General features: G+C 36.2%; 1 protein-coding gene across 1 annotated transcript in view; it reads left to right on the plus strand.

Moving 5' to 3' along the window:
- VIL1 (villin 1) overlaps positions 1–26332 on the plus strand; it is a 397885-nt gene that overhangs the window by 187751 nt on the left and 183802 nt on the right. Inside the window, exons 8-10 of the mRNA XM_044075234.1 lie at positions 12492–12570; positions 21534–21632; positions 23005–23158. Of these exons, the coding sequence (XP_043931169.1) occupies positions 12492–12570; positions 21534–21632; positions 23005–23158 (332 nt within the window). The remainder of the gene's footprint in view (positions 1–12491; positions 12571–21533; positions 21633–23004; positions 23159–26332) is intronic.

Genomic DNA, 26332 nt, shown 5'->3' on the forward strand with positions numbered 1-26332 from the left:
ACCGGTGCACATACCAGGTTGGGGTACTTTTTTTATCCTGGGATTTGTGCTCCCAGCCTTCCTTGTTGTAAAGCTACCTCTTTCCCTAATATATGCTATATAAAATACACTCTACATATCAGTATCGTCTTGATGAGACTTTGTGAAACAGGGTCCACCGTGTGAAGGTACTCACCAAGACTTGAGGATGACTTCAGTTCCAGCAATACTACTCTCCTTTTCTTGCTGATTTCATCATCTCTCCATTTGGATCCCTTGACTGTATGACTTATATGGTGTCTGGCAAATAATTTTTATGTATTCCCAAAACTAAGGAGAAATATTTGCAGAAACACTGTTAATACATTTGTTAGGAGTTATTTCTAATAATCAAAGGCATGGCAGTTGTCATGTTGAAGTTTATTTCAAGATGAAAAATATAGAACTATATCGTTATACACTAACTTCACTAACACCTCCAGAATTAACTATTCATACCTCCATTTAATATTCTACCCATCATGTCTATGCCATGCATCCTCACCTGGACATAAGTCTGCAGTTAACTTAAGCCCAAAGCACAACAACCATTCAGCATAGCTCCTGTCATGGCAACATTTTTCCCCAAAATATTTGTAACATTTTATGTATTCAGATTCGACTGGAGTATAAAAAGAGAGAATGTGGTGCTGACAGCAGTGATATATGGTGCTGCATGTGGTACATGAGTTAACCACAAACAGAAAATAGTACTTCTCTTTATTTCCCAGTTAGTGTTTTCCAAGAAATGTGGCATCTGGTAGAACACAGCTTACTAAAATATTAACTGACCACAAAGAAACCCTGGAAGGTAAACAAATGGATTTGCTTAGTTTGTGCTTGCAGAGACATTTGACTTTAAAGAGCTTAAAATTGATAACAAAGTACATGAAATAAATCATTAACGCATTAACACCTAAGTGGTGTGGAATGTCACACCTGTAGCAGCATGCACACATCTTGCATTCCAGCATATTTTTCTGAAAACTAAACTTGAAAAGGATTAGATAAACAAAAGTAAATATTTTATAAACAATAAAAACTATTAAAACAGTACAATGTTATCAGTAAGACATATTCTTTGCAGTGGTAACAGTCAGTCATAGTTCATAGGAGATTACTAGGCTAACGGCTTAAGAGCCCTTACAAGCCTTGCCAGTATTACCCAAATTTTACCCAATTTTTGATCTCTAAGGACTAGAGGATGGCTTATGATTGTGTCTATGCCTCTGAGTATTTTACAGGCTGCCCATAAGGGACATGGTTGCCACCCCAGGAGCAAATTTATATTTCCCCATCCATTGATCAAAACTGTGTTTTAAGAGGGTCAGGGAAGGACTCTGCTTTATGTGAATAGGAAGCCTGTTCCAGAGAAGGGTAATCTCTGAGACACATTATCTATCCGTACAAATGTTTTGTTCATGTCACAGACCAGGTTTAGATCCCTAGATCAGGTAGCCGTCATGCAGTTTGTCTTGCAAATGTGTAACAGTCTCATCAGGGCTGGATTTGAGAGTGTTTTGTAAGTTATGCATAGATAACCCCTTAATAGTTAGTAAGAGACAAAGAAAAGGTATAGGGCTTTTAGTTTATCCACATAGGAAATATTGTTGCTGCAAATGTTTCAAGTGTTTGGTCAAGTACACGCCAAAAGGTGCATTGTACTTGATTATTGGTCTAATGAGGATCGAGTCCAGTGGGAATATAACTTCCTTGGATCTGGATGCCATGCCTTTACTTGTAAGCTGTGCCAAATAAAAGGGCTTTCTTACCACTATGGACACATGACAGTCTGCATGTTCAGGCTTGCTATCTATCTGTGTACATAGATCTCTCACTTCTGAGTCCTCTCTTAGGTTTGTGCTATTAATGTTATAATTTCCAGGGCTATTTGACCTCAAAAGGTTATGCTTATGCATTTTTCTGCATTTACTTTTAGGCAATGGCTGTGGCACCAGTCATTTTTTCTGAGTCAGACCCTTCTGAAGGATATCTCCATCACTGGAGGATTCAGTGATTGCCCCCACCTTGCATTCATTAGAAAACATAGTCAGCCAAAGGCATTCTACATTAGCCTTGACTTCAGAGAAGTATAATCCAAATAGCAGAGGTTCCAGCACTGAGTGCTGTGGCACACCACTAGTAAGTGGCCTCCTGCTGAATCTGGATTCTTCCACTCTAATGACATGTGTCCTGCCTGAGAACCATTTAGTTATCCATCTGGTGACACAGGGATTTATGCCCAGTACTGTGAGTTTACCAATAATACTGGATTGGGGAATTGTGTCAAATGCCTTAGTTAGGTCAAGGTAGGCAGTATGTACTGTTTTAACCTTATCCGTGGCCCTGGTGACTTTCTGAAAGAAGTCCATCAGATTGAGCTGGCATGACCTGCCACTGACAAGGCTGGATTGGGTTGGGCTCAGTGTTTGAAGGTTTCCTGTGCCATTCTTTATCAGGTCCATGATTTTTCTTTCCATGGCCTTGCATATAGGGCTAGTCAAACGTATAGATCTGTAATTTCTTGGCTGTGTTAATAGTCCCCCTTGTTGCAGAGGGATGACTGTTGCTTTCCTCCACTCCACGGGGACAAATAAAATCTGGAGGCTGTGGTTAAATAAAGATCCTTAGTAGGCCTGATAGTTCCTCTTTCAAGCTATTTAAAAGGCATCCTGAGATACTGTCAGGACCCATCAAAGCCATGTTTTTAGCTTTAGAGAGCACACTGGCAATTTGTAATTTGGTAATAACTGGTAGAGAAATGGTGGACGGTATTTCTTAGAGTAGGGTAACTGAAGGTGATGGGGAGGTGAAATTTCAGCCAAATTTATCGGCCAGATTTGCTATATCTTCTAACTGAGTATAGGTGATGCTGTCTACACCTAATTTTGCTCATTACTGGGTGTTGCCCTTAAGATTGCAGACATAACTGAAAAATGCCTTTTGCTTCAAAATTTGCTTTTGAAGAATTGACTAGTTCCCTGATTTGCTTGTTCAGACTAATGAGGGAGTTTTTGATCTGTTGTGCACATTCTCTCTTGCTTCTAGATAGGATTTTCTTTCGTTTGTCGTACAACCTGAAAAATGTATTTTAATTTGCGTGCTCTGCTCCTATGCTGTGCTGGATCCAAAGTCTTCTTAAGACACACAGTCAGTTTACTGCTAACTTAGAGACACAGAGCTTTGCATGACTCCATCTGTAGTCTGTTTAAAGCACCAACCCTTTCAAATTGCACACTGATAAAGAAATATACTTTGCAGCTATAAGCACAGTTACAGATAACTTATTTTATAACAAACGACACGTACTATTTCTGTCAGATTGTAGCATATATTTACAAAGTTTTTCTTCATTACAGATATGAATGATGACTTCTACAAAATACCTCTCTCTGTCCTTCTCTCACATAACTGAATTACTACAATAGTTATATAGAGAGCTAGTCATGCACATATTTCCTCTTGGTATGTTTTTCTGGCCTTCTGTGGGAAGTCACATAATGTCTGTTTTTAGACTTTTCTATTGTCCTTTTGTCATTTACTTGTAAGCACTTTTGCTGATAAGGATGCCATTAACAGAAATCTGAAAGGAAACATTTGTATAAGCTGTTCCTACTGGAAAAACATCACGTATTGCTGAATTTATAAAGAAGGATGTCTGTTAATAGATATTTGTTCTGCCAACATGAGAAAATATAACATATAATGCTTGCTTTCCAATATTGCTTTGTTAGGCATTTTCTGATGCTGTGTAGAGAAGCCTGTCTGTTATACATATAGTATGAATGCACATTTTACATATTCAAGCAAACTTTTTATTCTATGCTTTATCTTCCAGCATATTTACAACAGAATTAATTTCAGCCTTATATTCATATTTATCAATTCCCTCTGTTTTTAAACATACTCAAAAACATTTTATACTGATATGTATTTTTTGATCACGTTATATAGAAAACACATTAAGAAACAAACCTTTAGTTTTTTTTTAATACAAGTCAAAATGCAATTTTACATAGTTAATACAATGATATTAAGTATTACTACCAAAACTGAATGTATTTAACAACTTTTTCTTTTGCAGACCATTCTGTGAAAATATTTTATTAGTTATGAGCTGTGTCTGCTTTAATTTTATTTTTTAACTTGATTAATTTATTCTTTTGCAATCACAGAATTTAATTTATGACTTAGAACTCTTTTATTAACTCTTTGCAACTGTTGAATTAACTATAAGAGACAAGAACTATGTGCTACTGCAAGCATTTATACACTGCTGAAAATATATAGTTTCAATTTCATTTTAACCATAACATTGTAGTCATGTCTCTGAACTGCCCATTAACATCCTGGTTGACAGTGAAGTGAACATAAAGTAGATATTTGAATGTAATTATTTCAGTATATTTAATACTTGAGGATTTAAAAAAAAAACATGATTTATACACTAAAGAATGCTATGTACATATTAGTCCATTAGCTGTATGAATAAAATATTTTAATATAAATTTTTCTCTAGCTGGGGTAAAACCAGTGATATTACAACTTGACAAATTAGTTTTGAACTTATTACGATGTATTCTGTACAGTATGTATTTACACAGACTATTTGCTATTCATGCATTTCAATCTAGTAGGTATACAGGACCCATTTTTTTCTCTACACATATTGATTGCTAGACATTAATTTCATTTGTACTGAATTCTTCTGCATTTGTACAAACAAAGACTATCATTTGTACTGAATTTTTCTGCATTTGTACATACAAAGACTATAAAGTACATTTGGTCTAATCTTACAAATTTAATAACATTAATATTAAGCAAAATCTTGGAAAATGTTTATGTCTCTTTTGAAATATCTAGTGGAACTGACACCAAAGGCATATGTCATGTTATTTTAAACTATATACTCAACAATTAAAAATATTCATGCTTTTTTATACCAACATTGTTTTGCCAAAAACATATTAAAAATAGTGTCCAATCTTGTTATTAGAAACATTTATGCATTTTGCATATCTTTATTCTCTCTTGTATAGATTTGCAGTTTAACATGTTGCAAATACAATTTAATACTAAACAATACAATAATAACCATTATGATAGCTATTAACAACTTGAGATATGTCTTCCTGTAGCTTTATTTCAGACCCTTGTGCAGTACTGCTTATACAGTCAGTGTAAAACTGAGAAAGTGCCCCTCCCCCTGTAGTATACTGCAGTATTGTTTATTTGCTTTAGAATGTACACCAGCCCGATACTTTGGCCGCACATCTGCTCCACTAGGCTACCAAACTATAGACCCCTGTCTGATTTGATCATTTTTATAAAGCTTTTGCTGTTTCTTACCACTAGTAGGCATTTACACCCTTCTGCACAATTGATTTGAACTGTATGTATACTATAGTCCATTTGCTGGCTGTACTTGATGCAACTGAGTTTTTTTACTTTTAACATTTACTTGCAAACAGATTATCAGTGACATCTATGCACAATTGTGACATTTTATTACAATTATCAAATAGTGTTGCCTGTAAAGTTTTAACAATTATATTTTAATAACAATAATGTTTTAGAAAAACTCAAGCTACTTGTCTGGCAATCAGTCTTGTTGTTTATCTTATCTTTCCAACATTTCCTGTAACTATTCATCTAGTCTATGAATGTCTGAGCTCACAAACTATACTCTATAAACTATAGTTAATTCTTTTAGCATTTGTTCTTTAATTTGATTGTGATTTGCATAACTATGCATTTATACTACATAAATAGACATTATTTTATAATTAGCTTACATGGATTTCAGTATTTTTTATTTATTTATTTAACTGTCCTGCCATTTATTTTACAAAGACTGTTTGACTAATACTATCTGTAATTTTATTTCTTTTTAAAATTCAGTACTTTAATTGTTTGGTGTGGTGTTACTATACAATTATAAAAAAATTGTAAAACACAAATAGATATTAGCTTAACTAACACATGTTTATATTTACATTATTTATATTTGCTGTTGTCTGCCTGTTATTCTTGTGCATTGTAACATATGTATTTTAGATGAAAAGAATCTTATATGCATGTCTTTCTTGTATCTTTATATCTTTATACAAGCATGTCAGTCTTGTGACTTTAAATCTTTGCTCTTATTAACTATTTTTATTTAATGTTATGCACTAGAACTGTTTTGTGTAACTGTTTTTATTTAATTTTTATACACTAAAACTGTTGTGTACCCTTTGACTATGCTATTAGAATAGCAGTTATATACTGTACTACTGATAAATGTCTTGCTTTAACTGAATGAAAGTAAAACATTTGAGAATGATTTGTCCAGACATCAGATCCTACCATCCTACCATGTATGTTTAACCATTTTCAAAACATAAACATATTATAAAATATATTTATTTTGCACAGATTAGCTGTGTATGCAGGAAGTTCCCAGTCTCTGTCAGTTCAGCTAATTTATTTCCTTTATCCTGCAACTACTGTTGAATAGTTTCCTGTAATGTTGCATGGTCTTTCTGATATTTTTCAGCAACCTGTTCTGCTGAATCTAAAACTCCTATGCACTTTTGAAAAGATGTATGTATAACTTGTCTAAGCTTCCTGAACTCATTGTGTCTGTCTTTTAGAAGTTCATTATATTCTTTTGTAACAAAATCTACTAGAGGTTCTATCAGTAACTGATTTCACTGTTGTTGCAACTCTGAAATAAACCTTTTACATCTGGTGACAGAACATAACTGTCTAACATCTGAATATAATGTCAACATATTAACTTTTCTTGGTTCTTTACCTTTACAATTTTTGTCTGTACAGTCTAACCTTTGGATAATGTCATGCACTGTATTTTTATGACATTGTACACACAATAAACATTTTTTATACCACACATGATTTTGTTTCAGATACCAGTCAAATATTGTAATCCATTTGCATAATGCCTTACTATCAACTTGCAATCCATTTGCATAATGCCTTACTATTAACTTGCCCTAATAAGGTTTTACATTTGCTAATATGCAGTATATACATTTATTCTGTTATTATTATTACCTCTATGGCATTCATACTGCATGTAACCCAGAATAATTTTCTTACCAGTCAACAGAGAGGCAGATGGCCAAGCTGCTTTACTGTAGATGGTTGAAAAGTCTCTGTAGTCACTTGTGAAGTTGGTACAGCAAAACTGGCAGTTTCAGTCTTACAACTTTGTCTTGTACCTTTTCTGGAGAATTTATGGAACTGCTCACCTTTCTGAAATGCAGTCTCACTGGATTTAGACATCTATTAAACTGTATTGCTACAAACTGTAGAAAACTGTAGAAATCTGAAATACTTCACATAAATGATTGTTACTGTGCTTTTACAGGAGTGACCTTATACAAGGCATTACCCATTCACTCCCCCTGTTTTTGGATACAGGCTAGGAACGTTGTCAAAGGGTCACCATTGAAAAATGTATTTTAATTTGCGTGCTCTGCTCCTATGCTGTGCTGTATCCAAAGTCTTAAGACACACAGTCAGTTTACTGCTAAATCAGAGACACAGAGCTTTGCATGACTCCATCTGTAGTCTGTTTAAAGCACCAAGCCTTTCAAATTGCACACTGATAAAGAAATATATTTTGCAGCTATAAGCACAGTTACAGATAACTTATTTTATAACAAACAACACATACTATTTCTGTCAGATTGTAGCATATATTTACAAAGTTTTCCTTCATTACAGATATGAATGATGACTTCTACAAAATACCTCTCTCTGTCCTTCTCTCACATAACTGCATTACTACAATAGTTATATAGAGAGCTAGTCACGCACATATTTCCTCTTGGTATGTTTTTCTGGCCTTCTGTGGGAAGTCACATAATGTCTGTTTTTAGACTTTTCTATTGTCCTTTTGTGATTTACTTGTAAGCACTTTTGCTGATGAGGATGCCATTAACAGAAATCTGAAAGGAAACATCTGTATAAGCTGCTCCTACTGGAAAAACATCACGTATTGCTGAATTTATAAAAAATGATGTCTGTTAATAGATATTTCTTCTGCAAACATGAGAAAATCATGTAATGCTTGCTTTCCAATATTGCTTTGTTAGGCATTTTCTGATGCTGTGAAGAGAAGCCTGTCTGTTATACGTATAGTATAAATGCACATTTTACATATTCAAGCAAACTTTTTATTCTATGCTTTATCTTCCAGCATATTTGCAACATAATTAATTTCAGCCTTATATTCATATCTAACACAACCTATTTATACTAGGGGTCCACCAGGGTGGCTTGTTTTTGCAGTTTAACCTAGACATAGATTGGTCTGGTACTGCTGTTTCTATGCAGTTGTTAATATGGTTGTACATGGCTTTTGTGTATGCCTCCACATAGACTTCTGTGTTTTTTGGGTTTGGGGGAACTTGGAAAAGTAGTTTGCCTTAGAAAAGTTCTTAAAGGTTTTGGGGTTAGGTGAGGATTCTTATTTTATATTTATTTAAAGGGAGACCACTTTGTGATCAGATCTAACCCATGAGGACATCACAGTTGAGAGGGGGTGCAATGTTCTCCCATATTGATGAATACCAGGTGTAGGATACTAGTATCCCTAGTGTAAGTGCAGACTAGCTGCTCCAAAATCCAGAAATCTTTGAGTATGTATGTTAGTGGTCATGTATGCTTCCTAGTTAATGGAGGGGTAGTTGAAATCACCCATGAGTATGGCCTTGGGCTGGTTAGTGATTCTAGTAAATCCAGGTATGTTGTATGGGTTTCCTGGTTCATGGTGGAAGACCTGTAGCTAGCAAGGATATGGTAATGGATTTTTCCTATGGTTAGCTGGACATGGTGTAGCTCATGCATATCATATTGTTTGACCAGTCTTGAGGTGGGCTTATCCTTGATGTAGATGGATACGCCTCCACCTTTTGCCCTTTCATGTGCAGTGGGTGATCGGAACATATTAAAGGCATTATAAATTTGCACTGCTGGGGTGCTTTCCATGGCTTTGAACCACATTTTAGTAACTTCCCAGATGCCAGCATTCTCCAGAGTGGAGGGTTTCTTGTTGAGACTCCTACCATTGAGCAATAATACCTTTAGCTTATCCTAAGTAGATTTTGCTATGCTAGAAGGTTTGCTTGTTTGGCAATGCCTAAAACAGGCACTGCATAGGTGGATAATGTTTTGGCCAATATCTGAAAGCCTAGTGGTGACAGGTGAAGATCAGCCCTGGCAAAGCAGCATGGCCTGTCAATCATGTCCTCCCAGGTTGGCAAATATTGGACCCATTTGGAATGACAACAGTGGTTAAGCCAGTTATTAAAGTAAATCATTTTTTTGTTGTTGTTGTGGCATCATCAGCTGAGACAGTAGAATTCTGCTCAATGCTAGGCTCATACCTGCCTCTGACATGTATTCTGAGAACTCAATCATGTCTCTTTTCATACACCCACATAGACTATAACCGATTCATACTGGTACTTGGGGTTTAGTGATCTGAGTGCTTCCATGATCTGGTGAATCGTGGCCCTTGGCAGCAACTGACTATAACCTCCTTCTCCTGGTGAGAAAGACATCAAAGTGTCTCACAATGGAGTCTCATATGACTAAACCTTTGGGTTGTGTCATTTTATGCCTTATGGACTTGGTAGTTGAGATGCAATAAGATGTGGTTTTATGTGTTGTGGTGGGAGTTGTCTTGATTTTGTGCATGCAGTGCTTCTGAGGACTATGTCTGAGAGGCCTTTGAGGTTTGGGTAAGGTACACATGAGCACCTCCACATATGTGGGTCTATGTGTCTAGTCCTTTGTAAGTGCAGTGAGTGTTGTGTGTGTGCATCTTTGTCTGTATGTGAGTGTCTTGCCTCCAATGAAATTGTGTACCTACATCTCTCATATACTGTATTCTTCTGTTTAAGAATTAAGTGGTTGTCTGTGTACATAAATAAATTGTTACATTGCCACAGGTTGCCCATTCCACCAAGCTAGATGCAGAGATAACAGGAAAGTGCCTATCCATGGTTACAGGTCCTTAATATGTGCTTTACAAAGGAATAGAATGTGGGGTGTTTGCAAGTGAACAAGGGATGGGTGCTTACTTAGTGTAATCTACAACTAACCTGTCTGCGATGTTGCCCAGCATGCAAACCAGTTGCTCTTTAAGCAGAGATAGTTCTGAGTACTATAATAATATAGTCTAGACCTACCTAAATGTGGCAATGTTGATTCACATGCTGACTGATCCTTGAATAGTGTGGAACTGTGGAAAATTTCAGAGGTAGTTTTTATAGGGACAGTACAACTTCTAGTGATTGTGTGTGTGTGTGTGTGTGTGTGTGTGTGTATATATATATATATATATATATATATATATATATATATATATATATATATATATATATATATATATATATATGGAGAACCACTAACTGCCATTGTGCGAACAGTAGCACTGGGCAAATATAAGGCTTATATACAAGCAGAAAAAAGCAACTTTTAAACTAGGTATGTCCACAGGCCAATCATGTAAGCACACAATAAGCTTTCCACCAGCAATTCCAAACTCAAATAGGTGAAATCAGTCCTCTCCTGCCACCAGAGTGCAGACTTTGAGATTCTTAATGTAAAATGATTGGTTTGGAGCCCAAGTGTTAGGGAACCACAAAATAGATGTCTAAGTGCATTTAAAACAGGATATACAGTGTATTTAGAGTACTGCAACTGCAAAATAGCAACCCTTACAGCAGTGGAAAAATGTTACTTAAACTCTAAGTGCAGGAAAAACAAGACTAGCAAAGAAATCTTGAAAATGCACTAAAAACAGGTAATACAAGCACAAAATAATACTTAATTTAATTTTTCTTGCCAAGGATGGCTTCAGATGCAAGCAAAATCTTTCAATTCTCTGGAGGAGGTGCCAAATGACGCTCTGCTCTGGATAACTGATCTATAATAAATGCTATAACATATTATATTGCATGCAAACCAAAATTATATTTTCACTAGCCTTTCACAAACAATTTGTCATATCTTGGAAACTGTATAACCTAGACATATATTTTTAGTACATTTTTGTTAACCAGAAATATGTTTTCATATGTGAACAAGAAATTTGTCTGTGAGTGCATGTTTACTAAGATATTTACAGAAATAGGAAAACATATGCTTAACTGTATAATTAGCAGTATAAATAACACTGAATATTTCTCAAGATTTGCAGCTTACAGTGTAAATTTGAAAGAATGTTTTCTTCAACAACATCCAACGTTTCACCCGATGTCATGCAACAGTTTGCAAGTCACTTGTTTTTTGAAGTATTAAGTATATATGGAAATATTGTTTATTTTCATAATTACTATCAAACAGCTGGCAATATATCAGGTATAGTGTGATGCAAATGGACATTGACAATGAATTTATATAAATCCCTCCATGGCATATCACTTCATACCCATCAATAACATGTAGGGCTCTCAGTTATGAAAATATGAACACAAATATGAAAATATTAATAATAAGTGATGAACAGTGATTACTTTCTCTACTGTGGGACATCCTAAATTAACAATCTTGATGTAATTTTTTTAACAATTCCTTGCACTTTCTAATCTTGCCACTTATTAGTTGGTAAGTCACTTAGTAAATGAAGTCAGACCCAAAAAAAGTTCTGAACCCCCTAAGAAGCTACAGGTGTGAACTGGAAGTATACAAAAAAAGGCTATATAGGCGTGAATTAGACAAAGAAAAAAACATACACCTGTAATGTGCATATACTCTTAGTGTTAGAAACACAGATATATCTTTTAAAGCTTTGTATCTGTCTAAGTGTGCTTGTCTCATGTTATACGTTCCAGGTCATCTTCATTGTAATCAAAATTACTCTAAACGTGATCCTTAGAATTATATGACTGCTAGAGAGATAGTTAGGGGATGTAAGCAAAGTCCAAAATCACAGCACTCCAAAATATTTTTTTACTCTGATGCAACAACCTAGGAATTAGTATATTAGCATATGTAATTATTGGGAGTGTTAGGGTCCTTTCCTCATACCTTACGGATGGAGGAGGGTTTGCCCCTTGTAAAATTAGATTCACAGTGTAACAGTGAGCTTTTCTATTCTCTGTTTTACTATACAGATTTTTTTTTTCTGTTTATTACTATGGGAGTAAGTTTTCACCTTGTAATAGGGAGAACTTTGTCCCTGTATATTCTTCTTTGTATGATGTCTGTAACATTCTCAATTGAAGTGTGTTTAGAATTCTTATTTTTAAATTAGCTTCTCTAAACTGTTCTTTTTTCTATAAAATAAATTATCATAAACTGGGTCTGAATTAACAATACTCTACAGAATAATTCTACTTCTGGATATAAGAAAAATAATCTCAGATTAAGACAGTATGATTTATATTTTTTCACGAATACTCAGAAATATTCTTTGTCTGTTCCCTCCCTATCTCTTATTTTAAACCAAGTGTTTCAGATGCTGAGGGAAATCTGGTTGTACAGGAAGTGGCTACCCGACCTTTGACACAGGACCTCTTGAATTCTGATGTAAGTATACATTTAAAAATAGGCTTAATACATTGAAGAATATGGATCTATCTGCCTGCATGAAGTAAGAGACTGTATATTTTTGGTATACATTATTTCAGATTGTATGCAAAGCTAAGAAAGTGGAAGCATATGTTTGTGTTTCAAAATCTATTTTTTGTTAATATCTGTTAATTCTGTGCAACACAAAAAGAGTCTAAGAAGATGCATCTGAACACTACATCGATTGCAGGCAGGTGCTGGTTGTCATAAATGCTCGTGTTACTACCCACTGAAAGAGGGACGAAGCCTTCATATACATAAGCAGCAATTCTAATGGATTTATTTATTTATTTATTTTACATTTCTTTACCGGGAGAGTCCAACTGGGTATAAATCCCATTTTCAGCAGTGGCCCGAGGAGAAAAGCTCCACAGAGATTAATACAGTAAATTCAATTCACAAAGCTCCACAAAGATTAATACAGTAAATACAATACCCAAATTAAAAGAGTACAATACAGATTCTGAAAGGTAGATCAAGCAGGGAGCATAGAAAATAAACATTGAGTTAAAGTAAACAATATGGTTGTTGGAACTATACAGTCATTTAGATATATTCAACTGTGATTAATGCAGTAATCACCCATTATAGAAAAGAACATAGATAGTAGTTATTGTAAATTGTCTTAGGGAATTCAAAGTCAATATTAACCTGTTAAGTGAGCCTAGCCAGAGTTGGAACAGTTCATTTAGTGGTGGTACTGCTAGAGGTCTGGTGGGAAAGTGGAATGGAGTGTTTGTTTTTTTTCAGGTGGAAGGGAAGAGCAGGAATTCTATTGGCCAAACAATGAGCCAAGAGACAGTTAGACCATTTGCTCAACAATATATAGGAACATGAAATCCTTCCAACATAACATGTCTGGGGCCTCATGTGTCTGCACTGAAGATAGTACACATGTATTTCAGGTATGGGGGTTGTGGGTAGGTTACAACAAAACATCTGCTTCCACCAATTGTCTACCAGTATAGAAAGAACCTCCCATCAGTGACAGCATGTCAAGAAAGCTTGGGAGAATGTGGCCAGCTCTCTTTTCTACAGAGTTGGCCGGGGGGGGGGGGGGTTCTGTCGCACTGGGGCCCCACTGGAGGCCAGAGAATGTGTCCCAGAGTCCCCAAAGGAATATAGGTTTGTACTGATGGATTCGCAAGATGCATGCATAAAAGTGTGCTCATGCCCTCAGACAGTGCTACACTTTGAATACATAGGGCTGGGTGGACCAGCTGGAGCATCCACAAAGTACTTTAACTAACACTAATAATTGACTCAAACTTCTATGAAGGCAATAGTTTTCTTCCTGAGAGAGGCAGAAAGAGAGAGAGAGAGACAGACAGACAGACAGACAGATAGACAGTGGGAAGAAGAGAGAACTAGAGAACTATCAGATTTATTGTGAGGGATCAAGGGGCCAAAGAGTAACAAAAAGAGCCTCCAACAATAACAGATATGAGAGTCTCAGTGATTTTTACTTGCTCTTAACCTTAGAAACAACAAATTGACCATAATGTTACCATAGGTTTTCAAAATCATTTTAGAAATGTTTTGCTTTTTTCATTTGTTGTCCTAGTCTACTTCTGATCATCAAGCTCTCTCCTCCCTGGATCGCTTGTATCAAAAATAAAGTATGAAACAGCTGTAAGTAGAGATAGCAATGACTATGTTAACTTAGCCATGGTCTCTAAAGCAGTTATATAAAATTTTTATAGTATATGTTCCGGTTATTCTTGATCAAAACAGACTGATTCTGTGTCAAGATATTCCAAGCTGCTGGTATCATTTTAGACAAAGATTATTTACTAATTGCTAAAGTAAAAAGTGGTAACACAGTAGCGTACCTCCCTAATTCCTCTAAACTTACATTAGTCAGCTGTTGTATTGGCAGTGCTAAAATGAATCCTAACAAAGCTACTGCTTTTGTTTCTATAATGGGAATTACATAAGTATAAAAAGCCAGAGATAGTCTTCATCTTTTTCAAAAGATATCCTGTCCTTTTCATTTATCGGTAATTAATTAGCTATACGGAGATATCCCCAGTCTCACCTTTTATCCAGGCTTTGTTTTCCAATGTGGAGATTGCAACAACTGACCTGATGCTTGGCACTGATCTTCCTTATTGTCCTTTTGGGTTTTTCTTCGGTGTTCTACAAAAGTTTTCTGTGGTCCCTTTCTGCAATAATATTGGCATTTGTTTTCCTCATCAGTTGGGAAGATTTTCCCACTTAAAATTTAAAGTGTGTGTATATATATATATATATATATATATATATATATATATATATATATATATGTATATATATATATATATATATATATATATATGGAGAACCACTAACTGCCATTGTGCGAACAGTAGCACTGGGCAAATATAAGGCTTATATACAAGCAGAAAAAAGCAACTTTTAAACTAGGTATGTCCACAGGCCAATCATGTAAGCACACAATAAGCTTTCCACCAGCAATTCCAAACTCAAATAGGTGAAATCAGTCCTCTCCTGCCACCAGAGTGCAGACTTTGAGATTCTTAATGTAAAATGATTGGTTTGGAGCCCAAGTGTTAGGGAACCACAAAATAGATGTCTAAGTGCACTTAAAACAGGATATACAGTGTATTTAGAGTACTGCAACTGCAAAATAGCAACCCTTACAGCAGTGGAAAATGTTACTTAAACTCTAAGTGCAGGAAAAACAAGACTAGCAAAGAAATCTTGAAAATGCACTAAAACAGGTAATACAAGCACAAAATAATACTTAATTTAATTTTTCTTGCCAAGGATGGCTTCAGATGCAAGCAAAATCTTTCAATTCTCTGGAGGAGGTGCCAAATGACGCCTGCTCTGGATAACTGATCTATAATAAATGCTATAACATATTATATTGCATGCAAAACCAAAATTATATTTTCACTAGCCTTTCACAAACAATTTGTCATATCTTGGAAACTGTATAACCTAGACATATATTTTAGTACATTTTGTTAACCAGAAATATGTTTTCATATGTGAACAAGAAATTTGTCTGTGAGTGCATGTTTACTAAGATATTTACAGAAATAGGAAAACATATGCTTAACTGTATAATTAGCAGTATAAATAACACTGAATATTTCTCAAGATTTGCAGCTTACAGTGTAAATTTGAAAGAATGTTTTCTTCAACAACATCCAACGTTTCACCCGATGTCATGCAACAGTTTGCAAGTCACTTGTTTTTTGAAGTATTAAGTATATATGGAAATATTGTTTATTTTCATAATTACTAACAAACAGCTGGCAATATATCAGGTATAGTGTGATGCAAATGGACATTGACAATGAATTTATATAAATCCCTCCATGGCATATCACTTCATACCCATCAATAACATGTAGGGCTCTCAGTTATGAAAATATGAACACAAATATGAAAATATTAATAATAAGTGATGAACAGTGATTACTTTCTCTACTGTGGGACATCCTAAATTAACAATCTTGATGTAATTTTTTTAACAATTCCTTGCACTTTCTAATCTTGCCACTTATTAGTTGGTAAGTCACTTAGTAAATGAAGTCAGACCCAAAAAAAGTTTTGAACCCCCTAAGAAGCTACAGGTGTGAACTGGAAGTATACAAAAAAAGGCTATATAGGCGTGAATTAGACAAAGAAAAAAACATACACCTGTAATGTGCATATACTCTTAGTGTTAGAAACACAGATATATCTTTTAAAGCTTTGTATCTGTCTAAGTGTGCTTGTCTCATGTTATACGTTCCAGGTCATCTTCATTGTAATCAAAATTACTCTAAACGTGATCCTTTGAATTATATGACTGCTAGAGAGGTAGTTAGGGGATGTAAGCAAAGTCCAAAATCACAGCACCCCAAAATATTTTTTTACTCTGATGCAACAACCTAGGAATTAGTATATTAGCATATATAATTATTGGGAGTGTTAGGGTCCTTTCCTCATACCTTACGGATGGAGGAGGGTTTGCCCCTTGTAAAATTAGATTCACAGTGTAACAGTGAGCTTTTCTATTCTCTGTTTTACTATACAGATTTTTTTTTCTGTTTATTACTATGGGAGTAAGTTTTCACCTTGTAATAGGGAGAACTTTGTCCCTGTATATTCTTCTTTGTATGATGTCTGTAACATTCTCAATTGAAGTGTGTTTAGAATTCTTATTTTTAAATTAGCTTCTCTAAACTGTTCTTTTTTCTATAAAATAAATTATCATAAACTGGGTCTGAATTAACAATACTCTACAGAATAATTCTACTTCTGGATATAAGAAAAATAATCTCAGATTAAGACAGTATGATTTATATTTTTTCACGAATACTCAGAAATATTCTTTGTCTGTTCCCTCCCTATCTCTTATTTTAAACCAAGTGTTTCAGATGCTGAGGGAAATCTGGTTGTACAGGAAGTGGCTACCCGACCTTTGACACAGGACCTCTTGAATTCTGATGTAAGTATACATTTAAAAATAGGCTTAATACAGAGCAGAATATGGATCTATCTGCCTGCATGAAGTAAGAGACTGTATATTTTTGGTATACATTATTTCAGATTGTATGCAAAGCTAAGAAAGTGGAAGCATATGTTTGTGTTTCAAAATCTATTTTTTGTTAATATCTGTTAATTCTGTGTAACACAAAAAGAGTCTAAGAAGATGCATCTGAACACTATATCGATTGCAGGCAGGTGCTGGTTGTCATAAATGCTCGTGTTACTACCCACTGAAAGAGGGACGAAGCCTTCATATACATAAGCAGCAATTCTAATGTATTTATTTATTTATTTATTTTACATTTCTTTACCGGGAGAGTCCAACTGGGTATACATCCCATTTTCAGCAGTGGCCCGAGGAGAAAAGCTCCACAGAGATTAATACAGTAAATTCAATTCACAAAGCTCCACAAAGATTAATACAGTAAATACAATACCCAAATTAAAAGAGTACAATACAGATTCTGAAAGGTAGCTCAAGCAGGGAGCATAGAAAATAAACATTGAGTTAAAGTAAACAATACGGTTGTTAGAACTATACAGTCATTTAGATATATTCAACTGTGATTAATGCAGTAATCACCCATTATAGAAAAGAACATAGAAAGTAGTTATTGTAAGTTGTCTTAGAGAATTCAAAGTCAATATTAACCTGTTAAGTGAGCCTAGCCAGAGTTGGAACAGTTCATTTAGTGGTGGTACTGCTAAAGGTCTGGTGGGAAAGTGGAATGGAGTGCTTGTTTTTTTCAGGTGGAAGGGAAGAGCAGGAATTCTATTGGCCAAACAATGAGCCAAGAGACAGTTAGACCATTTGCTCAACAATATATAGGAACATGAAATCCTTCCAACATAACTCCAGTTTCACTCTTGATGAATCTAGTTTTCTACTCCAGTTTCACTTTTGAGTCATTCCATTAGAATGTAAGTTCATATACTACAAAATATTACAGGTCTCTTTGTATCTTAAAGTACATTTTATATCACTTTTAGTTCTATCCATATTAGTAACACAAAACAATACATGCTTTAAGATTCTAATAAGTTGACAATTGACAGTTAGAAAAATGTAATGTAATAGGACTTGTGACATTTCTTTCCCAATATTCCTGCAATGTTCTTTAAATCTTCTGTCAAACTTTCCTTTAGTTTCCCCCAGTATAAGTCATCCCACATTGACACTGAGGCCCAAATTCAAAAAGGTACCACTACATGTGCATGGCTATGTATATGTGACAGTATATTTTTGCTATTCAGCAAGCATTCTTACATGTTGCTGCACAGTCCTCTAACATGAAGACGTGCAACACTGGAAAGGGCTGGCCCCAAAGCCGTACTGAATGCTAATGAGGCATTCTGTGGGCAGACGTGTGTGCTCTCCCTGGAACCAACTTCAGGAAGGCATCTACATGTCCCAACAATTCAATAAAGTGCACAGTCATGTAGAGCAGTATGGCAGTCCCCACTATGTCATGGTACTGAACATAAACGTGGTGGGGAAATCACTAGACAGCAGGGCTTAATTTCAAAGTGCCATAATGGCACCTACATCACAATGCGGACATAAGGCACAGAGCAGCATATAGGGGATGGAGGGAGCTACTGCACGCATTCTAAAGTGCAGTAATGAGACCAGCAGTAGAACAGGAATCAAGACCAGGGGAGCCTGGACACCAGGAATAAATACCATAATAGCACACAGTTCATAAGGGTGATGGGGTGGGGAGAATCACTAGACCACTAGGGATTACTCTTTAAAGTACCATAACTGCACCAACAGTGTAACAGGGATTGGGGGTGTGGGTTACACTAATCACCAGGGTCTAATACATATGTGCCATAATGGCACTATAGTATTTTGGAGGTGGTGGGAACCATGGAAGGGTAGACACAGGAATAGGAACTATGGTGTTTGTGTGTGTGTGTGTGTGTGTGTGTGTGTGTGTGTGTGTGTGTGTGTGTGTGTGTGTGTGTGTGTGTGTGTGTGTGTGTGTGTGTGTGTGTGTGTGTGAGAGTGACTGGAGGGGAGATTCCTCTGTCCATATGAGTAGCAGATGTCTACCACAAAAATGCAGATCAGCCATGAGCTGCATGTCATGATAGCAAGTGTGATTCAGGAAACATGAAAATTAGCCAATAAGGTCTTACCTACTCACACATAGCATGTTCACAGTTGGGTGCATTGTACTGGAAGAGTCTTTCTAGCAGAATCCATATGCCTCACGATAGGAAATTTAATGAATTCCCAGGTCATTTTCATGAACCACAATAGCATGGACACAAGCATTCTATTAACACAGTAAAAACGTCCTGTTGTTAATGATGACATGTTCCAAAACCATGAACAAATACACAGTACAATGCAAAAATGTGTTTGTTTATACTACTGTGGCATGACAATACATTACGCAAAACAAGTTGTGGATGCACAAAATGGTTATGCATCACAAAATCTGTGACGCTAGTCCATTTTGAAATATAAGTCATAAGCCTGTTAAGAGTAGCACCTTTCACTTTTTTGCCAGAAAAATTGCATGGGCCAAAATTTCTTTAAATTGTTTAGCTCACCAGAGCATACATTATATTCAGTAGCTAGGTAAAGTTTATTTGAATCAGTATTTTTAAATTAGGTGTGCCATCTTTTCTAATGACATAACAAATAATACATATATATATATATATATATATATATATATATATATATATATATATATTTTTTTTTTTTTTTTTTTATCATACATATTCTTTGTGTATGACTGCCAATATGCTTTCCTAACACCCAGTACATTATAGCTTCTATTAATAAATGACTTTATTAAATACTTTGCTTCTACTAGAAAATCTGGCCAATGGTTATAGTTACTTCTTACCCAAACAAATTCCCCATAAGGCAGTGATGCTACCAAAGATGAAGGATTGTGCCATTAAACAAATGTATTGGAGCTGGAGTAATTTGGACGCTACTCATAATGAAGTAATAACAATTAATGAAATGTCTGAAAACTTAATAGGATGTCAATGTATGGAATAAGACGATTCCAAGACAAAGTAAGCACTGCTCATATTTCAAAAGAATTAACTTTGAAAATGTTCTATTTCATCTCTACATACAAAAGCAAATCATCTATACGGGGCTTTGAGAAGTGTTAATCATGCTATGTATTTCTAGTTAAAGATCTGTTATGTGCATTTTTAGAAATGCTGCATTATATTGGTTGGTATATTTTAGTGTTTTAAATGTGTTGATGCTTTACTGTATTATCATAGAGATTTTATGTGTTTTACAAAGCAGGTGTCTTGGTTTCATCTGTCAGGATGGAAATAAGACAAAGAAATGATCATGTTCCACTGGTGGACGCTGAATGAATTGCCTCCTGATTTATTTTATTTTTTTCCAACTATCAATCCTCATCCTGCTGGTCTTGACCCCATTCATTCCCTCACCACTTGGGGAACCGCAAGTTTAAGGGCGATAGCCAAATGGAGAGGCCATCATATAGGCAGTCATAGGAGGTGATTTGTGTTCTCATCAGGACACTGACAATAACAACATGTCTGTTAGCTGGCATCAGCTGCGCATCTTTACCCCCCCCCCCCCGCTCATGGTCATATAACCTCTGCACCATAGAAAAAAGCTTAATTGCCTCCTGATACTGTCTCCGAAAGGAATGCTTTTTGAGCAGCAGGGGTTATTTATACATCTAGGGAAATGTAAAATATCTGCTCCTTGGGCCCTGACATAACATTTATCTTTGAAACCTAGAAAATTCTGACCACGTTTTCCTACCTTCTGCTCTACGAATAAACAGAGATATTAGATTTGAAATAAGATACTTCTGTTGTTAAATGGTTTGCTTATCCAGCCTCCTTCTGATCATTGAGTCTCCCCAGCCACTCTTCTGGTCCATTTGTTCTCCAGGGGGAGGCAGTCCAATAACCCATTCATTCCTACTGATCATGGGTAAGTGCATTGGGAGTGATGCTATCAGCTGTGTGGGAGATTATTGTTTTTGTTTGCATGGCTCTACATTCCCCCGCACGTCTCTAGACATCCTAGGGGTGGTATGCAATGGGCTGGTCTGTGGGTTGTCGGATCTGTATATTGTCTTCTCTCTCCTAGAGAATCTAATACAGAGATGCACATGGGGCATGTGTACCAAACCCCTCTCCACAGGGAGGGGGGAGCAGGAAGTGCATCTCTCTTCCTTAGCAGCTCTCCCCTTGCTCATTCTGGTAACTGCAGCTGGGTCACCTGGGCCATAGTCAGGGTTTCATCCTTTTACACTCTGGAGTTGTCCCTTAAATGGTTCCTTTACTATTATGATGACCAGTTTGTCTTATGGAGTCCATTAGAAGATCATTTTTGAAAAAGCTGTACAAAGAGAAAAAAAGTACATTACTGAATGGTACTAACTCTGCTTTCTACCTACTTTTAGGATTGCTATATATTAGACCAAGGAGGGTTGAAGATTTTTGTCTGGAAAGGAAGGAATGCCACCAAACGAGAGAAACAGGAAGCCATGAGCAGGGCTTTGGTAAGTAAAAAGAATGAATATGTACAGTATTTTAAAGGTAAAATAACATAACACAAATAACTAAAAACATGAGGTTATCATTCGGATATTGACAACACGTGGAATTTTTCTTCAAAGCTAGCTAAGTTTCAGTAAAGTTATTTTTTTAGTAAGACAGTATTAGATCATGTGAATGCAGCCAGATGTGATTCACACAAATGTACAGTCACACATTTATGCTATCACTCATTTCTACAGCCCCAAATCTTTCCAACCATATGAGTAGTCAAGCCAAATGAATAACAACTATAAACAGAGACTGTGCCTGTCTTAACAGTGTTCCCTTTGTGGTTGTGGTTGTGTGACCATGAATTTACTAAACATAAGTTAAGGAGTGTGGGGTACAACCGCCATATCTGGAGGTGTGGGGGGGGTGAAGACCCTCCCATGTCAAACATGTCTCTTTGTAATATTGTGACTTTTCTGTATTCTGAATCACAAAAGAAGTGATGTTTACCATTTGTGATTGGTGCACTTTCTCTTATTTTTATTTTTTTTAAATTTGAGTGTAGTCAGCATTCCAGTTGATGTAGCAAAACAACTATTAAACACATGTTCATACATATATGTATGTATATGTGTGTGTGTCTGTGTACGTCTGTGTGTGTGTGTGTGTGTGTGTGTGTGTGTGTGTGTGTGTGTGTGTGTGTGTGTGTGTGTGTGTGTGTGTGTGTGTGTGTGTGTGTGTGTGTGTGTGTGTGTGTGTGTGTGTGTGTGTGTGTGTGTAAATATATATATATATATATATATATATATATATATATATATATATATATATATGTGTGTGTGTGTGTGTGTGTGTGTGTGTGTGTGTGTGTGTGTGTGTGTGTGTGTGTGTGCAGGTTGATCAGTGATATGTTCAGCTTAATAGACGATACAAATTGACGAAGAGACAGACAGACAGAGAGATGTTTTTCCTGTTAGATTAAATAGGATAGTGCAGATAAAGCATTATACTGGATAAAGTTTCCCTGTACTACCAGATGACTGCATTTTGTGTATGAACCTCCAGTACCCTTTACTGCAATGAAGAACACCTCTAATGAGGATTTCTGAGCCATCAGATATACCTTTTAAATGAACACTATGATGCTGCTGGTTATATGTAACAGACAATGGCGCAGAGGAGATTTACTTGTATTTAGCTGGCTGCCAGTTTACTACTTACTTAGTGACAGTTGAAAACAAAGTTAATGCACATATACTTCAGAATTAGAGCTGTAATAATATGTATGATGTATAATGTAATAATACAAGGCCTGGGCTTGTTTGAATTCTTAGTATGCTGTATGTTAATACACAGCTCCTCACTGTGCGTTCTCACTTTAATTAGGGTTTCATCAAAGCCAAAGGTTACCCTCCCTCCACCAATGTTGAAACCATGAATGATGGTGCAGAATCGGCTGTATTTAAACAACTCTTCCAAAAGTGGACCACAAAGGACCAGACAGTTGGCTTGGGCAAAACCCACACTGTTGGAAAAACAGGTAAGGCAAATAGTAATGTTTGCTTTCTGTATGTTTCAAGACAATTCTGTACTGAGTAGTGGTCCTAAGATTTATTTTATTCATACACGTGTTATTTAAATGAGTAGGTTGAACTACATTAAAGGAAAATACAGAAAAGTAACATAAATGTAGCCCATGGCAAACATGACTGTCTTGTGCTATTATGCAAATGTATGATACATCAGTCCAAGCCTATGCTGTTGAGTGCAGATGCACAGTTCATGGGCAGCTGCCAAAAATGACATGCATCACTGCATTATATCCTTCAGATTCTATGGTTCAGTAACCAGAACCAAGTTTTTTTGTTGTTGAGTGGTAAATGGATGAATTACAGTGTGTTTTACATAATGCAGAAAAGAAAAAAATAACTGATAACAAATTGCACAAACTCAAAGTATGCATACAAGGTAGCAGTAAGAATGGTAGAGGAATGTTACATTTAAGAGGACAGGGGAATCCTTAACTACCATCTGCATGCCAGAGGTAACCATGTTTACAGAAGTCAACTCATACTAAAGAGAGAGAAAAGCATAAACTTGGCTTATTTATTTATCTTTAGTACATCAGTAAGAGAGGCATGCATTAGATACAGATGCATATTTTCAGGGATGGCTTGTAATCTTTGGCATTGTTATGTAACTTGTTTATATTTACATCTTAGATAAAATGAAGATGCAATAAATAACCTAGGTCTGCAGGATTACCCCTTTGACATCTCAGTACATTAGGTGTGTGGTCCATGTGCTAGTTTACAATTAGCGTTTGTATTTCTGAAAAATAAATCAGTTTTAAGTGTGATTGACTACAAATGTCAGACACAACATTTAGCAAACGGGAAAGAACTATTATCCTTCTTGATCCTGGATATTTCTCCTTAAGCTGTCTTCTGTTAAATGCTTGCTGGATTTTAGTTTTTTTTAATATTCTTCCTATTTATTCTTAATACATTTTTCTTGTTAATAGTGAGTTCATTTAGCCACTCTTGAACAGACAATGATTTTTTGCCTCCCAGCAACAAGTTTAAAAAAAAAAAAAAAAAAAAAAAAAAACACAGGAATCTATACCTCCTTATAGATAGGATTAGTTCCTCAAAGTTGTTTTACACTGATTCCCTACTGTACACTCACTTTTGTACATGTGCATGTGTGTGTGTGTGTGTGTGTGTTTGTGTGTGTGTGTGTGTGTGTGTGTGTGTGTGTGTGTGTGTGTGTGTGTGTGTGTGTGTGTGTGTGTGTGTGTGTGTGTGTGATAAATACAGATATAAGCTGATCTGGGCAGTACTGCGGTGGTTTGAAGTCCCAGAAACATTGGTATTAGTACTGGCTATGTAAAAGGACACAAGGACTTAAGTATGAACAGTGTTCGGCCTTACAGAGGGGTTTCCAGCGGGAGTTGGTGTACACCATGGTACAGCTCTGAGCCCACTACTGTTCATACTGGTGATGGACTACATTAGCAAACATGTCGGAGGAGACAGATCAACAAACTAGAACTTCAGCAAAGGATAGGAGAATGGAATGCAAACTGAAGACATATGGGATGAAACTAAGCACAGATAAGATGGTGGTAATGGCAGCAAATTGGAGAAATCAGAAGAAGCTGAAAACAGAGATAGAAGGGGAGATAGTGGAACAGGTAAACAGCTTCAAGTATTTGGGAGGGGTAGTTGAGGAGAAGGGAATTCTGAATGAAAAGACCAAAGCTAGAATCAGAGGGGCTACAGCCAAATGGCATAGAATGTCAGGTGTAGTCTATGACAAAAGAATTCCAAAGAAGCTGAAAAGTAAGGTGTACAAGACAGTGTGGTGACCAGTACTATTGTATGGTACAGAAACCTGGTCAGTAAAGGCAGAACAGTTGAAGAAGCTAGAGGTGATGGAAATGAAGTGCCTGAGAAAGGTGGTAGGATGTACACTGTGGGAACAGGCAAAGAAACGAGGACATAAGAGAAGAAGCCAAAGTAGTTCCAATTGCAAAAAAGATCAAAGAGAACAGATTACGGTGGTTTGGATGCATTTGCAGAAAAGAAGAAGACAGTCTGGTGAGAAAGATTTGGGACAGGCAGGAGGAATGTAAGAGGAAGTGAGGATGTCCAGCAAAGAGGTGGATGGATTGTGTGAAAGAAGATCTGCGACAGTCCGGCATGAGTGTTGAAGAAGGCAGAAGTGTGGCATCGAATCAAGAGAGTTGGCAACATTTAACATGATACCCCGGCCCCATGTAGAAAAAAATGTGAAAAAGGGGGCTGATGATGATGATGATGATCTAGGGATCTTAACTTAGCCTGCAACATTACTAGGACATGCTGGAGAAACAGATACATTTCCCAGAGATTGCCACTCCTCTAGAACAAGCTCCCAATTCACAGAAAACAGGGCTCCTCAATGACCCTATTTAAGTGTAATTTAGACAACTGGATGGGAGACAGTAAATTTACCCTGGAGGTGTCACCTACTCTTGGATAAGACTTACACTGCAAATATAAACTATGCAACTTGGTCAATAAGAGAACAAAGGTATAACATGGCTAGGCTTATAAAGGCCCTAGAGCCACTAGCCTAGTAACCTCCTATGAACCTATGAATCTATGATAAGATGTTAAAGCAAGGTCAACCCTAGCTGAAGTGATGGAAACTTTGGATAATGCTAAAGAACCCATGGCATTTATCACAAAGAGAGTGGAGGTGTTATTATTGAAATCTCAGCAAAGTCATATCAGTCATCAAACATAGAAAAATATTAAGCAAGGAAATACAGACAAAAATGAAAAAAAATCTTACACCAATCAACTACAGTTATTTTTGTAATCACCACCACTCTTTACCTAGCCATATCTTAATGTCTTCCAGTCTCTCTTGTTATCCCACATTTTACTATATACCTGCCCTGCCATACCATCCATACACATATCAATCACATCCTGTCCATTTTTCCTACACTTACTGCTTTGCCATCCTCATAACACTACAGTGAATCATGTACTCTTTTCTTCTTTCTAATATCTTACATTGCAATCTTTCCAAAACTAACTTTCCAAAGCATCTAATTCTATTGTATAACATGCTTTTGGGGTTCATCTTCTTTACATCCTATACCTGAATACAATCCTTCCTGAATAGTTACTTCATATCATGTGTGGTATGCAATTTCCTT

This window comes from Protopterus annectens, chromosome 6.part0 (genome assembly GCF_019279795.1).
Source record: "Protopterus annectens isolate FY-2018-M chromosome 6.part0, PAN1.0, whole genome shotgun sequence".
Taxonomy (NCBI): Eukaryota; Metazoa; Chordata; order Ceratodontiformes; family Protopteridae; genus Protopterus; species Protopterus annectens.